The 14,818-nt window shown below is 45.2% G+C and overlaps 2 protein-coding genes and 1 non-coding gene across 5 annotated transcripts in view; all 3 read left to right on the top strand.

The window, feature by feature from the left end:
- The first annotated feature begins 4,443 nt into the window (after positions 1-4,443).
- Positions 4,444-4,516, top strand: TRNAR-CCU. The gene has a single exon. It is a non-coding gene; the product is annotated as a tRNA-Arg (tRNA).
- FMC1 (formation of mitochondrial complex V assembly factor 1 homolog) lies at positions 4,464-5,486 on the top strand. Its single transcript, XM_027722599.2, has 2 exons — positions 4,464-5,131; positions 5,235-5,486. The coding sequence occupies exons 1-2, from the start codon at positions 5,003-5,005 to the stop codon at positions 5,427-5,429; spliced, it is 324 nt and encodes a 107-aa protein (XP_027578400.1). The 5' UTR covers positions 4,464-5,002; the 3' UTR covers positions 5,430-5,486.
- A 2,322-nt stretch (positions 5,487-7,808) lies between these two features.
- Positions 7,809-14,818, top strand: part of LOC113988739 (putative RNA-binding protein Luc7-like 2) — a 32,506-nt gene continuing 25,496 nt past the window's right edge. The window contains exon 1 of one of the 3 annotated variants that reach the window (XM_027722597.2): positions 7,809-8,117. In XM_027722597.2, the coding sequence (XP_027578398.1) occupies positions 8,057-8,117 (61 nt within the window). In that variant the 5' untranslated portion in view covers positions 7,809-8,056. Of the gene's footprint in view, positions 8,118-10,905; positions 11,209-14,818 lie in introns of those variants that run through there. The other 2 variants (XM_027722598.2, XM_039391414.1) reach the window with 2 other exon arrangements.

Below are 14,818 nucleotides of genomic sequence, written 5' to 3'. Positions count from 1 at the left end.
TTTGTTCTCTTATGACTCTGTTGTTAGCTGCAGGTGAACTCTCATAATACTGTCTGTGCTTGTTTCCTTGTTCTCTGACAAAATTAGCTATCTGCAATAGATGATCTAGTGATTTCAACACCTTTGTGCTGAGGATCTGTCTAACTTATGATTATTATAAACAAGAATACCTGAAATTAGCAATTCACTTGTTGACCAAGTGCTAAACTTAAGGTAAACGTGTATGCATCATTAGACTGTTCTAGTTCTGTGATGTGCTTCCCCTGGGGAAGATCTAATTTTGAGTTGCAGTATGAAAAGGAAGCATTTATTTTACCAAATGGGAATGGAATGAAGAGTCCTTCGTGAGTGGAGAACCAGACTGGAAAACAAAGTATGATACCAAATACAACATATTTCCTGTGGCAGAGAATAGCCTCAGTTCTTGGCTTGTCTTCACATATTTGACTAAACCTATTATGTAAACTAAACCATAGGCGGATTTCTCCTACCAATCCAATGGTGCCAGTCAAAGATAGGACTATTGCTGGTAGCTCAGCCAGTTGGAGTGATAGTTGAGGGTGCTTCTTAATCTCTTTAGATGCATTAGTGAAGTTACTTAAGTGGAGTTTGCCACACCCACCTGTGTTGCTGTTTAATTAATTTTGGTCGCAAATGCTCTTTTTCCTAGGCTGATCTGTGGGAATCTACAGCTGGTGATGATGGCTGAGTGTTGCAGTCTTTTCTAACAAATGCAGCTGTTGTGAAAATCTGTGCTGCTTAAGAAATCACTACCAAAATAAGCAGCCAGAAGTATGATTACTGGGCCACTGGAAAGATGAGCATTGTGTAGGGGAACGTTTTGTTTGTGGAAACTTCCACTGTGGCTTCATCATCCTTTTTCTATGACCTGATGATCCCTTGCTGCTGTAATAGCTCTTTGGGTCCGTAGAAAGCCCTGCTGCTGCTATGAGTTATGCTGAGAGATCAGTATGGCCTGGAACTGGCCCAAAACTGGGGAATTACAAAGATTCCCCACAGCTGTTTTTGCACACTCATAAACAACACTGCACTGATCTTGTCAGTAGTCAAGGATATAGGTGTGTATTTTGTAGCCATTTTTGACAGCTATAATTCTACAGAGCAACTCGGGAAGAAGGAAAAAAAAAGAAGAAAAAAACCCACCACCAACAACCATGTTTTGTATCTAGAAGCGCATTTCAGTCTCTTCCCTTGCTGTCATCTCCTGCTTAAATAACAACCATTAACTAGTAAGTTTTTCTTCATGGTGAAGTAATCCCAAGCAAGCAACATACACTATGTTTGACTTTTATCATGTGCAATGCTAAAAGGGTTTTTTATGTTTTTTTCTTCTTTTTCCTCCTAGTAATGTGTACAGAAGTGTTTTATTGACAGACAGTCATGTTTGCTGCTGTCTAGTACCAAGAGAAAAAGAGCAGGGGAGAATCAACCAAAACCAGTCAGGAGATGCTATCATCGTAGGCCAAACCATGTAGCTGCCAAGGCAGCCAGAGCTACATTAAAACTTAGCAGATTTCACCAGAGGAGTGGGGAAAGAAACTGTCTTGTGTTCTCAGCTTTTTCCAGATAAAGCCTTAGTTTGATTAGTAGTCACTAATATCAACTATGCAGATAAGTATATATGTTTCAGTGTTACCTGCATTCCTTTTCCTAGCTACCCCTCTTAACACATACTAAAATTTTACCCAAAGAAAATGGAATATTTTTGAATGTCTGTACTGCAGAACTTTTTTGCTAACATGAAGAAAAAAACTGTATTTTAAAAAAGAAACCCTTTCACTGATGCAACACGTAGTGTCAAGTGTCATGAAGTTGCTTTGAGAGGGAAGCTAAAATCACCTCTTGTGACAGGTTTTAGTCTGAGAGTTTCTCAGAATATTCGGCTCTCACAATTGGTTTAAGAAGCCGCAGCAATGTTTTTTGATGTACAGATTGGATTTGGGGAGAAACTAATGAGACATCCCAGGTTTCTTTCCAGCATCAGAAGTGAATTAAATTAGTTTTTCACTGAAATGAAGTTGCTTCTAAACATGGGGAGTTATCAGCTAAGTAAAAGCTAAATCACAGTCCCCAGGTGTTTCTCACTGGTCTTTTAGTCTTGTTGTATGTAACTCAAATAACAATTTAGCTCAGAGATGAGAACCGTAGTGTGTGTTTTATTGCCGGTGATTCCATCATGTAGCAATTAGTACCATGTTCTTGCATAGTTCTCAAGATCTGTATTGGAAATAGATGGAGAAAGTTTATTTTTGGACTACTGTTTAAAAAAAAATACAAAATTAACTCCTACTTTTTACCCTCAAAAGTCTACTGAGCAGCGCTATATTTTAGCAGTTAAACTAGTACCCTTGTTATGTGATTTGTCTCTTGTAGTCTTCTTTTACTAAGGGTTAAAAGCATTTAATTAGTAATCCTTACAATGTTGGCATTCTCTAGCTTAAGATCAGGTGCTTATAATAAAAAGGGCATCTGGGTTGATAACTTCTGATGGTACAAAATCTCTATGTTCAGAATATTTCATTGGAAGAAAAAACAGGTGTGGGTGCAAGTCCCTTTGGTTCTGCCTGATAAAAGAGGCTCAGTGAAGAAAAGTGCCCTGCACAGCTAATGGCAGTAGGGATCATCCCCTCAACAGCAGTTTGGCCTCCATATCCTTTGTTTGGTGTCACTTTTAGTATATAAATATTTTAGCAAGTTTGGATGTAGCCAGCTTAACTCTACCTGACTTGCTGTGATCCCCCAGACAATGAAGGCCTGAGAAACCATTTTGCTGCCTTTCACTGGGGAGCTCAGAACAAAAGGCTGGCCAAGATTTACTTTTTTATAAACGAGTGTTAAATCAGTGCGAGAATTCTTTGCATTCCTCAGCTTCAAACAAAGGAATGCACAGTTACTACAAGACGGCAAACCTGTTTGAGTTGTTGATTCCTGTGATGCTTTACTCAGTCCTTCATGACTTTGTACAAGATCACCTTCCTCCTTTTAATACTCGCACATTTCGGATTATAGGGCTTAGTGATGGAGAGAGGATCTCAACAGCCTTGTGCTTACCTGATGAGCTTTCCAGGGAAACTGCCCTGTGAAATGCTCCCCTCTTGTGACAACAAGCCTGAACAACCAAATGCAGCTACATTTGGGTGGTTAGCACCACTTTCATTTGGAATTTTTAGGGAGGTATGTTCCAATAACTTCAAGGGATACTGTGTTTTAAATGTGTGGTTTCTTTCCTCTCTCCATATAAAACTGGACCTGAACACAAGTTTTGAGTTGTTGGGGGTTTTTTTGTAATAATCTCAGGACCTGAAAGATTGTAGCATTTAGTGTGTCTTAAAAATGATGTACTGTACCAGCCATGGATTTTGTAAATAACACCTGTCTCCCTTTTTTGTATTTTAATTTTTTAAAAGTGTGTAAGGCTCTTTGCCAGAGGAACTGGTGCCTGCTTTATCTCCATCCTGAACTGAGGCAGGAAAAAGGAAGAAGCTGCTGCCACAAAAGCCTGCGTCAGTTCCAAATACGTATATTGTTCTGGTCAGTTTAATGGCTGTTAGTCTTTTGTTAGTTGGGAAGCTGGTTTGTTCTCCTGCACGTTTCCAGTTGTGGGTAGCAGAGCCCTATCAGGGAGGCTAATTTTAACTCTCTTCTGTGTGACTACTTGATGTTTTCACTCCTTCCAGGTACTCAGGTTTGCTATCCCTGAGCAGTCCAATGCTTTCAGAGGTCAGGACTATTGGCCCTCTGCAAAAATAACTGGAGAGCAATTCATTTTATCAGTGCTTTGATCCAAACACAGTAATGGGGTTTGTATCCTGCACCTTGCAGGTAATGCTGCCTTCACCTGTTCCGGAAGGGACTTGCCCTTTTCTGCTTTCCTGAAAGGAGTGCAAAGCTTTTTTTTTGGCAGCAGACTTTGCTCTGGGATCCACCCTTGCCGGCAGACCCCTGTTCTGCAGTAGGAGCCTTACTCAATTCGGCATAGCTGTTCCCTGTCCCTGACCGCGACAGGCTTTTTCATGAGTGTACTTTTCTTTTTTTATGTGTCCCGTGTCTGTGCTGTATTAAATAAAGAGGAATGTACATATTAGTCCTGTCTCTGTGATTTCTCACAAAAATAAAGATGTAAAAAGGTTTTACTTGAAGGGTTCTCCCTTGGGGCTTTTTGTCGGGCTTTTCCGTTTTGGGGATGGGGAGGGTGCGACGAACAGCGCTCTAAACCTCCAGCGGGTCGGTACCACAGGACGCGCTGCCCCTGCAGGGCGCGTTGTTATGAGGCGCCGTAGCCCCGCCCCGGCTCCCAGGGGGCCGTGCGGCAGCCGCGCGGGGCGGCGCTGCCCAGTCAGCGGCTTCTGATGCGTTCCATAAAAGGCAAAGGGGGCGGGGACAGGAGACAAGTAGACGCGCGGAAAACCTTTTCCCGCGGCAGCCCCAGTGGCCTAATGGATAAGGCATTGGCCTCCTAAGCCAGGGATTGTGGGTTCGAGTCCCATCTGGGGTGGGTGTTTTTTTTCCCCCTCAAGCCTCGCCGTTTCTCCGGGTGCCCGCGAGCCGCCGGCTGCCGCGGGTGTGCGGCTCCTGGACTTCTTGCTGGCCGTCCCCTGCTGGCTCTAGCGAGACGTGCAGACCCTTTTAATCCGGAGACCCCAAAAACTCGCGCGAGGCGCGGCTGCGGACCAACTCGGCTTCCCGCAGCGGGATGGGCTCCTCGGGTGTCTCACGGTGACCCCGCTCCGGTACCACAGGCCGGCGGCGGGCCGCTCAACCCCCGACCCAGCGCGAGGGGGGTGCGGGCACGGACCGTCCCGACCGCCCGACCACCGCCACTCGACCTGCGCTGTTTGCCACGGCGGCGGGGGGGGGCGCGAAGAGGCGATCGTTCGCTCGGCTCTCGGCAGCGCGCACTGTCAGGGCGCGAGAGCGAGGCCGCGGAGCCAGGCGGCGGCGCCCGATTGGCCGACGGGCGGGCGCGCGCGCGGGACGGAAGATGGCGGCGCTGGGCACCCCCCTGCCCACGCTGCGCGCGCTCCTGCGCGAGCTCCGCCACGCCGCCGGCCGCCACTATCGCGACAGCCCCGCCTATCGCCACGTGCTCGCGGCCTTCCGCGCGCACCGGGTACGCGCAGGTCCCCTCTCCCTCCCTCCTACCCACCCACCCCTGCCCGAGCAGCCCCGGGGCGGCGAGGCCTCTGGGCCGCCCTGACCGCCGCTCCCCGCAGGTGACCAGCGAGAAGCTGTGCCGGGCCCAGCAGGAGCTGCACTTCCAGGCCGCCACCTACCTGTGCCTGCTCCGCAGTGTCCGCGAGCACGAGGCCCTGCACCGCGAGTACCACGGCAAGGGCGAGCGCTCACCCGAGGAGGTCGCCGGGCTGGTGGGCTTCAGGCTGCCCCAGCAGCCAGGGGGGAAAGGCTGACATGGGTCTGCTGTGTAAACTCATTATTCCTCAATAAATATCCTACGGCTACCGGAACAGGCTGCGTTCTCCAGCAGGGTTTTTTCCTCAGTTTTAGGTTATGGTGTGAAAGAGCCATAATTGGGAACCCCTCTCTCCTTTTATCAGGCTTCCCAGACCCCTCGTCCGTCTGAGCTTGTGGTATGATGGGCAGCGTGCACGGGGTGACAGGTGGCTTTTAGTGGAAAAACATGAAAGCCTTCACTGCTGAACTGCTTGTCTGAGGGGTTGCAAGGGTTTGTGGTTCCCCCCCTCAAAAACAGTAGGTAAGTGAATTTGCCTAGTGTTTACTGTAGCATTTTCCGGGCACATTCTCTGTGTAATTTCCTACTCTCCCAAGAATAAGGCCCTTCTGTGGGACATCCGTGGATTGCGGTGAGCACTGCAGTAGCACAAACGTCTGTCTTATTTTTTTCCACGGCGGTGAGCAAGCGCTGGCGATTCACAGAGGTGGTTTCTTCTTGATGAATTATGTGTTTCTCAGTGTCCCCAAGAAGTCCTTCATGTAGCTTCCAGCCTCCTGTGCTGCCCTCACACACTGCAAGTCTCAGAAAAGCTGAGGGGAACTGGCCACTTCCAGTCGCACCAGGGATATGCATGGCACTGCCTTTTCTTATTTGTCTTGCAATCTGAAACGGCAAGTTTCTTTTTGGAAAAAGGGGCTCGAATTGTTGCTGGTTTTTTCTCAGAAGAGTGTTGAATTGTATGCAAGATACGTAAGAAATCTGTAACAAGCGTGACCTAAAGTGGCAAAAAATGTGAGATTTGTTTACAGGGGGAGGAGCTTTAAGCAAATCTAACAAAACTTGATTTTTTTTTTACTGCCAGGGAAAACAAAGTATTCTGTCAGAAAAGCATTGCAAATAGAATGATAAGATGGTTCTATCCCCCCAGTACAGCACATAGACAATAGATCCTTAAAACTGGGGAGATTTGGGCTACTGAGGTAAGGTAAGGAGGTGGGAACTACAGATTTTAGGGTTCTGTAGACCAGATTCCAGTTGCAAGTCTTACAGTGTCTCACAAGTTAAACAGCGGTGGGTTTTTTGAAAAACATTGATATCACAGGTGGGAAAGTACCAACTTATTTTCAGCATAGTAGATCTAAGTTATGGGATGTCACCACACCCTGAGAATGGCTGTGTCATACTGATTGTTCTGAATTATTTCATGCAGCTGCTGCATTCATGCAATTTACTTTTCCAATGGACTAAAGGTTTACTCCATCCAAAGTCTGTAGTATACTGCTCCAGAAGGGGAAAAAAAAAAAAAGGCTCACTGAAATCACTTCTGGAAGAAATGCTGAAATTTGGCCAGACATAGATGCTCTTTAAAGAGTACCTAAAGGGTATGAATAATAGCTAAAGCTTCTCAATTTCCCCTAAGCATATTAAGGTATTAAATAGGAGAAAATTTTAACCAGTATTGGTATCTCTTCCATTTACTTCACCTTCAATCCAAAGTAATGACCAACAAAAGTAAATTTATAAAGAAAAAGCAATGCCAGGACATGTTCTAAATAGCTGAGGGGCACCGGGTAGAGAATCTTTCCCTGGACATGTGATAGAAGAGCACTTCATCTTCTCTTCAAGTCCTTGTGAAATACACGTAATTGGGCGGGTGGTTTGTGTTGCCTTTTCTTACTCGTGCTGAGGTAATCTCAAAAGCTGAACGCGACCACGCTGGTGGACAATTAGAACTGATATCCGTGACGGGTCCTGGGCACTAGATGGCAATACCACGGTTGACAAAGGGAGAGTCACAAAGTGCAGGCGTTGGAACGCATAAAAACCCATGAGAACGTGAATCCAATTTTGAAATTGGATCTCAGCGCCTCGCAAGCTGAATTTGCTGCCGCACGTGGCGAAGCTTCAGTTTTAAGGGAGGTTCTCCAAGAAGCGGGGTATTACAGTACGTTCATCACCACAACCGCACCCGGCAGCTTGAGCGAAGCACGGGGCGATTGCAGGGGTGCTGGACACGAGTCCAGTAGGGAACTGTCTCCAAATGGGACCGTCCCCAAGGAGCTCCCAGACGCCCCGCCCCGCCCGCCGCCGCTGACCCAGAGACCATGACGTCACAGCAGCCACGCGGGCCCCCCTGGCCAATCAGCGCGCCCCAGAGGCCAAGCCCGGAGGCCCAATCAGGCGCCTCGCCACGCGGTGCGTCACCGGCCGAGCACGGCGGGCCGTGGCCAATGGGAGGGCGCCGCGGCCCGTCCGCGCTGACGTAGCCGAGCGGACGGAGAGACGTAGAGCGCCTGCGCGTGGGTTTCCGTTCCCGCCGGCGCGCGCGCGTGGCGGGCGCGGGAGGGAGCGCGCGGAGGGGGCGCGTGCGGAGGCGCGAGGCGGCGGCACCGGCGGCACCGGGCCCGGCGCGAGGCGGGATTCCCGCTCCGCCTCCCCCTGGGAGCGCCAGGCGGAGGCAGCGACCGCTCCCCTCCCTCCCCCCGCGGCGGTGGGGGAGCGGCCCCGCCCGGGCCCGCCCGTGACGCGAGGGGCAGGGCCGAGCGCCCGCCGCGCCTCGGGCCTTGCAGGCCGCTATCGGCGTGACTCGGCCGGGCTGCGCCGGCCCTCCCCGCGCTCAGGATGTCGGCGCAGGCCCAGATGCGCGCCATGCTGGACCAGCTCATGGGCACGTCCCGGGACGGTAAGTGCCCCCCGGCCGCGGCGGGGCGGGCAGGAGGGGGCGGAGCCGCCGCAGCCCCGGAGGTCACGGCGGCTCCGGGCGGGCCGGGCGGCGCTCGCCGTGATTGGCAGGCCCGGGGCCCGTTCCCCGCTTCCCCCGCGGGGCGGGGCCGTCGGTCACCGGCGGGTGGGGGGGCTGGGCACCGCCTCCCCCAGCGGAGCTGTCGGCGCCGGGCGCTGCCGTTCCCGGTGGTATCAGAGGGAAATGCGCTGCCGGCGGTGCCCGCAGCCCTCCCGCGCCGTCCCGTGGAGGGACACGGCGGCTGCGACATTCTGGTCGGGGGGGGGGGACACAGCGGGCCAGAAAATCCCCAGTAAGCCAACAGCCCCTTCCATAGAGCAGGGTGGGTTTTTATGTTATTGTAGTTTTTGTGTAAATTCCGACCCAAGCCATCGTGTCAGTTAGCAGGCGGGTACGGCTGTTGCTTTGTGAAAGGCAAAGTGGGGTTGACCCAAGTGGACAAGATCTTGTAAAATCAAGCCCCAAACGGCTAACTAAAAGCTTAACATCTGGAGGCAGTAATTCCCTGAGGGAGATATTAGATGTACGGTCGGGTTTCAGATCGCTCTGTGGTCGCGCAGTGAACTGAAGATTATTGCTGTGTAAAGCTGCTCACAGTTTTTGTCAGGGTGCGCGGCGATGAACTCGAAAGTTTGAACCGGCACTTGACCATAAATCCACATAACTGGGGTGCTGCTGGGAAAGAGCAGTTCCTGTTACGCTGTGCAGTTCTTAACTTATAAGCAAAAGAATACTGCACCCGAGGGTAGGCAGCAATTAGAGATGATTTAAGTGTTCTGCATGTCGTACTCGCTCTTGCAGATGTGTTACATGTTTGTTGAAGCTTCGTGCGGAATTAATGGTTACCTGTTTCCCTGTGCACCGATTAGGATGTAGGAAGTGGGATGTATCTCGTATGTGCCAGTCATCTCTTGGTACTGGGCTAATGTGATCTGACAGCTTTTTTAGTATAATATAGAATTTGAAATGGATGTAACTAGTTTTCACATACCCCATGTACTATGAATGCTTTCCGCTAAGTTCTAAATTACTGTTCTGCAAAGATTGCCTTCCAGAGTAAGGCTGGTTAGTGAGTAGTCATCGTGCAGGATCTAATTTAGGGTGGTTTTGTCTTGCTCCAGAAGATTTTCCAATACTTCCTGTTGTGGCTGCGCCTGTCTAAGTGCTTGGCAAAGTAACATTGTGCTTATGAAACGCGAGTCTTCCCAGTGTTGGCACCTAGATCGCTGTCTCAGAGCTGCCTAAGACTACACAGAAAGTTTAAGGGGGATGGGGGAGCTGTTGCAATTTCTGGAAGTATTTTCTGTTGGGCAGTGAGAGAAGAGTGTGATTTACCTGTGACAGCTCAAAAATGCTGAGTGACTAACATCTAAACCAGGAAAAGTCACTAGTTTTTTTTTAGCTTTGTGAGAAAGCAGTTAGTTTATTGATGCTTGTATTCCCCCCTCCCACCCACCCTGTAATTCCTAAACCGCATGTGCTGAACTGTTTAGAAAGTAACTGGCTAGAGAGGAGGCATTTAAACAGAATTGGCAGGATGAGGAAGGATAAGAAGAAAACACCATTTGCAAAACTGGCTTCCATTATTGGATTCAGTATCTCTATGGAACACCACTCCAGTTTAAAGAAAAAATGAAAAATCCAATGGAGTATTATTTAAACTGGAGTGTGCACAGGGATTGAAAGTATGCCTTTTTTGCAGAGCTGGTACTTACTAAATTCAAGGCCAGGCTCAAGGTCATTGAAATGTTGCTAACCTTGAGAGTAGTGGGATTTGGGGTCGTTAGGGTTTTTTTATGTTTCTATTACCTTTGACAAATATTCTGTTTCTAGTAATATGCAAATTGCAGCTTTTCATGAGAATGTGGCAATTTTTTAAATTCCTTGTAGAACATAGCTCTCATTTCACCACTTGTCCCCATTGCCTTTGATTTTTCTCTGCCTGGCAGCACAATAGAGTTTAAAATGTTTTTTAAAAAATAATCTTTCTTGGGCAGTGTTTGTGTTGTATATTGTTAAAAATTACCGAAGTGCTTTTTAATTTTATACTTTACACAGTCTGGTGGGGTTTTTTGTTTTGTTTTGGGTGGGTTGTGTTGTTTGGGTTTGAGAGTGTTTTGGGTTTTTGTTGTTGGTTTTTTTGGGGTTTTTTTTGAGGAACCTAGAATATGCAAGTTTAAACCTATTTTAGAAGAGGTAGATCTAACATTTGATCTTTTCAGTGGGAATAGAAAAAACTCAGAGGTAAATGAGGTAAACTCAAAACCAGTGATGGTGCCTGAATGTATGTAGTCTTTTTTTTTTTTTTTTTTTTTTTTTTTTTTTTTTTTTTTTTTTTTTTTTAGCTTATAGTATCATTTGTAGAGAACAGGAATGTGCTCTGAAAATGGTTTTGAAAATTCCACAATGAGATGCTCAGACATGGTTTTAGGAGATGAGCTGTAGGCTGTAATTTGTGGAAGTATGTGCACACTCATTATAAATGGTGTCCCTAGGGCCAGAATGGAGAAGCTTGGAGGATGTAGTTATTAAATGTTTATGGATTTGCTGTTAAGCTCTAAGAACACCTAGAAAGCACAGTTCCATATTGGTCAAATTGATTCAGAAAATACCCACTGAGCCGTAAGAATATTTATGGAAAACAAACTGTGTTAGACAGGAGTCTTCTCATGTCAAACAGAGCTGCCAAACACGTGGCCAACTAGAACCAGGTATGCAGCTTCAGGCCTGCCCCTTGCCGGGCCCTTTTCCCAGAGGGCCCTGTGCTCGTGGACAGGGAGAACTGAGAGCCTCCTGACTTCCTTTGGCAACCTGCTTCCTCCCTTGTCTGAGTTTTGGCAGTAGGATAGATGCACTTGTGGTCACACGGCATCACTGGTGGTACCTGCCAGGATGTGAGGTTCTGGCATAGCCTCTTGGCAGCTGCCTGGGCCAGTGCCCTGGTGCTCCCTGCCTGCCTTTGCTCATGTGACAGACACCTGACAGAGAGTGAAACTGGAGGCACTTGGCAGGTGCTCCTCAGCAGTTTCCAGTGAGTTGCAGTTCTTAGAATACGTCTGGGTCATCTAAAAAGCAGTTGTATTGTTAATGTCGATACAATAAAATAATTCTGTAAATGGCAGGTATGGTTCTGTTACACACCCAGAAAAAGCACACTTAAAAAGAAGCTGGCTTTTTTTAATACATTAAATATACCCAAGTTAAACTTCTTTTGCATGCTTCTCTGACAAGAAGTGGAAAACTGAATTGAATGTGGACCATGCCAGAATTAAAAAAAAAATTAAAAGTGCCTTAGATTTTGATGTGAGTAAAAGCCTGGGCTCATTTACATTTAATATACTTATGACTATGGGTTAAAAGAAATCTTCTCTGAAATGTCATTTCAAGTACTGATAACCAGGCATACTTAGAGAGGCTTAAATATAAATTACTGAAGATACAGCATGGGGTTCCCAAACACTGAGAAATAGGAAGTATTGAAGATCAGGTGCTAATCTTATGTATCTACATATGAATGTTTTCTTCATGTTTTTTTTCTTGTTAGCAGTTAAACTAAAGGAGTTTTTATTACATTTTTTAATAGTATTACATTATAGTATTACATTTTTTTATAGTATGCTTAGATGAACCCTGTTTTTGCCATCCCTGTTCTCTAGAAAACAGAAGTGAACCTTACAGATAGAATCATAACTGTAAATCAAGTCATTTACAAATTGAGTGAAATATTAACAATTGGTATTAGTACCCCAGGATTTGGGGGTTTTGTTGCATTTTTTTTTTAAGAATTTCTTTTTTTCTTCAGAATATAGTTGAAATGGGCAAAGATTGACATGTTTTCTTTAAAGGCCTGATTGAAAAGATGCAGTTTTATCTTAAATCAGCTTATCTTGCCCGACTAGTTCATTTTCCTGCAGGTCAGTTATGTGCTCCGCCTTGCTACAGGAGTGAGAGCATGAGGAGTTGGATGGAAGCAGGGGGTGAAGCAGGATCATTGCTTCTGACAGTAGTGCAGACACAGCAGATTCAAATGGCCCTGGTGCCACACATCTTGAAACTGCTAAGACTTGACTGTTGCAAAGAAATGTGGTGGTGGTTTGGGTTTTCTAAAATAGTTGCCACTACTTCAAAATTAGTCTATAGTTTAGGGATATGTAAAGCTAGCAAAGTTAATTGGATTCTCGTAAGGACAGGTGAATTTGTGCACGCTTCTGAGATGTAGATGTGCTCATGAAAACATTCTCCCAAGCATCCTAACAAATATTATGCTATGTGACTAGCAGAAAAATCTCTGCAGCCTTTAGGTATACAGAACTCATATGTATGAAGTGCCAGTCAGCACCTCCTTGGCTTCACCTGCTAGCTTTTTGAGCTGAGCTGCTGTGTTTGAAGTCTTTGGTTCTTCAGCTGTTACTAGCAAAGCACTTTTCTTGTTGTAGATCATCTTCTTCTCGCTTTGAAACCTGCAATATTCTATTTGCATCTATTCACATCCTAACCATTTTTTCTGTTTTATACATCAGTTATCCTTAGCAGTGGTTACTAATGTGTGACTTTTCTGTCCTCATTGTTTGGGAGGAGCTGAAGTGACGCTCCTGCGCTAATTTTAGCCATCTTGTGTTTGGTGGCACACTTTATGTGGTAACAGAGGTGTAATCCAGAACATGTAACCCATTTTTTAATTTCTTAGTTTCTGTATGAGATTACTGAAGAGTCTCTGTGTGCTTAATGATGCATAATGGGTTGATATTGGTATTTTAGGGGTAGATAGATTTTGTTTTTCCACTTTGCGTTACACGTGGAGGTGGAAGGATGAGAGCTCGGCTTTCAAATATGGATCAGCAGTAATGGCAGAGAAAAGTATTTCATATACAGGAATTTCTGCAAAACCTGCCCCAAATGTTGAAATGATATCAGCTCAGAAATCTGAAATTAGTCGCAACACATAAACTTCATGAAAAGATGCTTTGTCAATCAGGAGTGATCGGAAGGTTTTAAGAGCAACGATCATGTTTAGCGAATTGTTTGTAATTGCTAGCTTTGTTACAAAGTTCTGGTAGTTTAGCCTTTGAAAATGAGGGGAACAGTAAAGAACTTGAGGAATTTTTCTGCTCTCTCTTTGGGACACCTTATGAAATGGTGTTTGTGAAGAAGCAAATAGGCATGTTCATTCATATATTAGTTCCACTTGTAACGCATTAGCTAAAAAATTATTTCATTATATTCTGCATTCACAAGTATACTTCAGTCATGGTGTAAACCAGAAGCAGTCCTACTTAAAAATATATATTATTCTAAAGGTGTTATGGTAAAAATGCATCCAGTGTTAGTGACAAAAATATAAGAATTAGCTGCCCATTCAGTGTGCAGCAGGAACAGGATCTTCTGTGACTGCTTAAGCTTCGCTTACATAATGATGAATATTTGCTATAGAGGGCTTGCTTTGCGAATGAAATTTGATACACAGTTTTTAACCAAATACTCCACCCAGTTGGTAGCTCTTCTTGAATAAAGCTTTCAGAGTCCCTGGCCAATATGTTGGGACTCATGCTTCAAAAATTTGAGTGGAAAGTTAACAATTTTTTGTTGATGTAGCTTAATGCAGGAAGTCAACAGCATGAAAATTCAAACGCTCATTGTTTCCTTTGCATGGATTGCACCATTAGTTTACAATTAGAGGTTACAGTTGGATTATAAAGGGTAATTCTCATCTATGCACTGGGATTGTTGATAGTAGTGTATTAGGGTACATCAGAATAGTAAGAGATGATGGATCAAAGAAGTCATTGATATGAGCACATTATAATGCTAAGCATTGTTGATGCCTAAGTGTTCATTCTGATGGCTTGTGACTAAAATGTACTGAACAGGAATGACATTGTGGAGGCTTGTTTATAGGTTAGAATTGGGAGTTCAAAATGAATTGTATAGTACAAGTGCACATTGTGATCTTAACCTCTGGATGTTCCTTAATCAGCAGTATGCACTAGTCTTGAATATTGATGTAAATTTTGCAGTCAGCATGTTTCATACAAAATAGAAAACTTACATTAGAAAGTTTGTTACTGCCATAATGTCTTTAATATTTGTCTCTCTAGTGTGCAGATTCCTTATGCTTATAAAGGATAGGACACGTGCAAGTGTTGAAGTTTCCTTAACGTTTTGCTTTTTTGCTTGAATGGTTTCAATTCTGTTTCAAAGTTTTCCGTTCACTTGGAAACTAATCTCTTATAGAAATGTGGTTTGGGACAGGTATGTTAAGTAAACTAAAGATTTTTCTTCTTGAGGAAAATTTAATTTATATTTTTTCCATATAAATTTTATCAACCTTTTTCTTTTTAATGGAGAAAATCTAATTGGAAAGATAGGGGTGGCTTAATAGATGTTGACTCCTGTAATACCCTGGTAAATTACTTTGATTTCTTTAATGAGCATGAGTCCTAAAGATCAAGTAGTTGGCTACTCTGCTCTTTTTCGGAGGCAGGGTTAAATAAGTTGCTATTCTGAGCTAATTTAATTATTTACCTATTAAAATACAACTTGCAATAAGGTCTGAAATATCAGTGTCCTCTTAACAAATGTTTAAGAATACTTCTGAAATTTAGATGATGCAGCTACATGGTGTTTTAGATTTATTACTTTCT

The sequence above is a fragment of the Pipra filicauda genome, unplaced genomic scaffold (assembly GCF_003945595.2).
Source record: "Pipra filicauda isolate LSUMZ 115617 unplaced genomic scaffold, ASM394559v2 scaffold95_size2449627_pilon, whole genome shotgun sequence".
Lineage (NCBI taxonomy): Eukaryota > Metazoa > Chordata > Aves > Passeriformes > Pipridae > Pipra > Pipra filicauda.
The sequence above is the reverse complement of the archived record's forward strand: the minus strand, read 5'-3'. Positions and strand labels throughout refer to the sequence as shown.

What these genes read in the sequence shown, in the direction of transcription:
- FMC1 (XM_027722599.2), top strand. Translation starts at nt 5,003, where the DNA reads ATGGCGGCGCTGGGCACCCCCCTGCCCACGCTGCGCGCGCTCCTGCGC. An exon ending in CGGCCTTCCGCGCGCACCGG is followed by an intron (nt 5,132 to 5,234) that starts GTACGCGCAGGT and finishes CGCTCCCCGCAG; the next exon opens with GTGACCAGCGAGAAGCTGTG.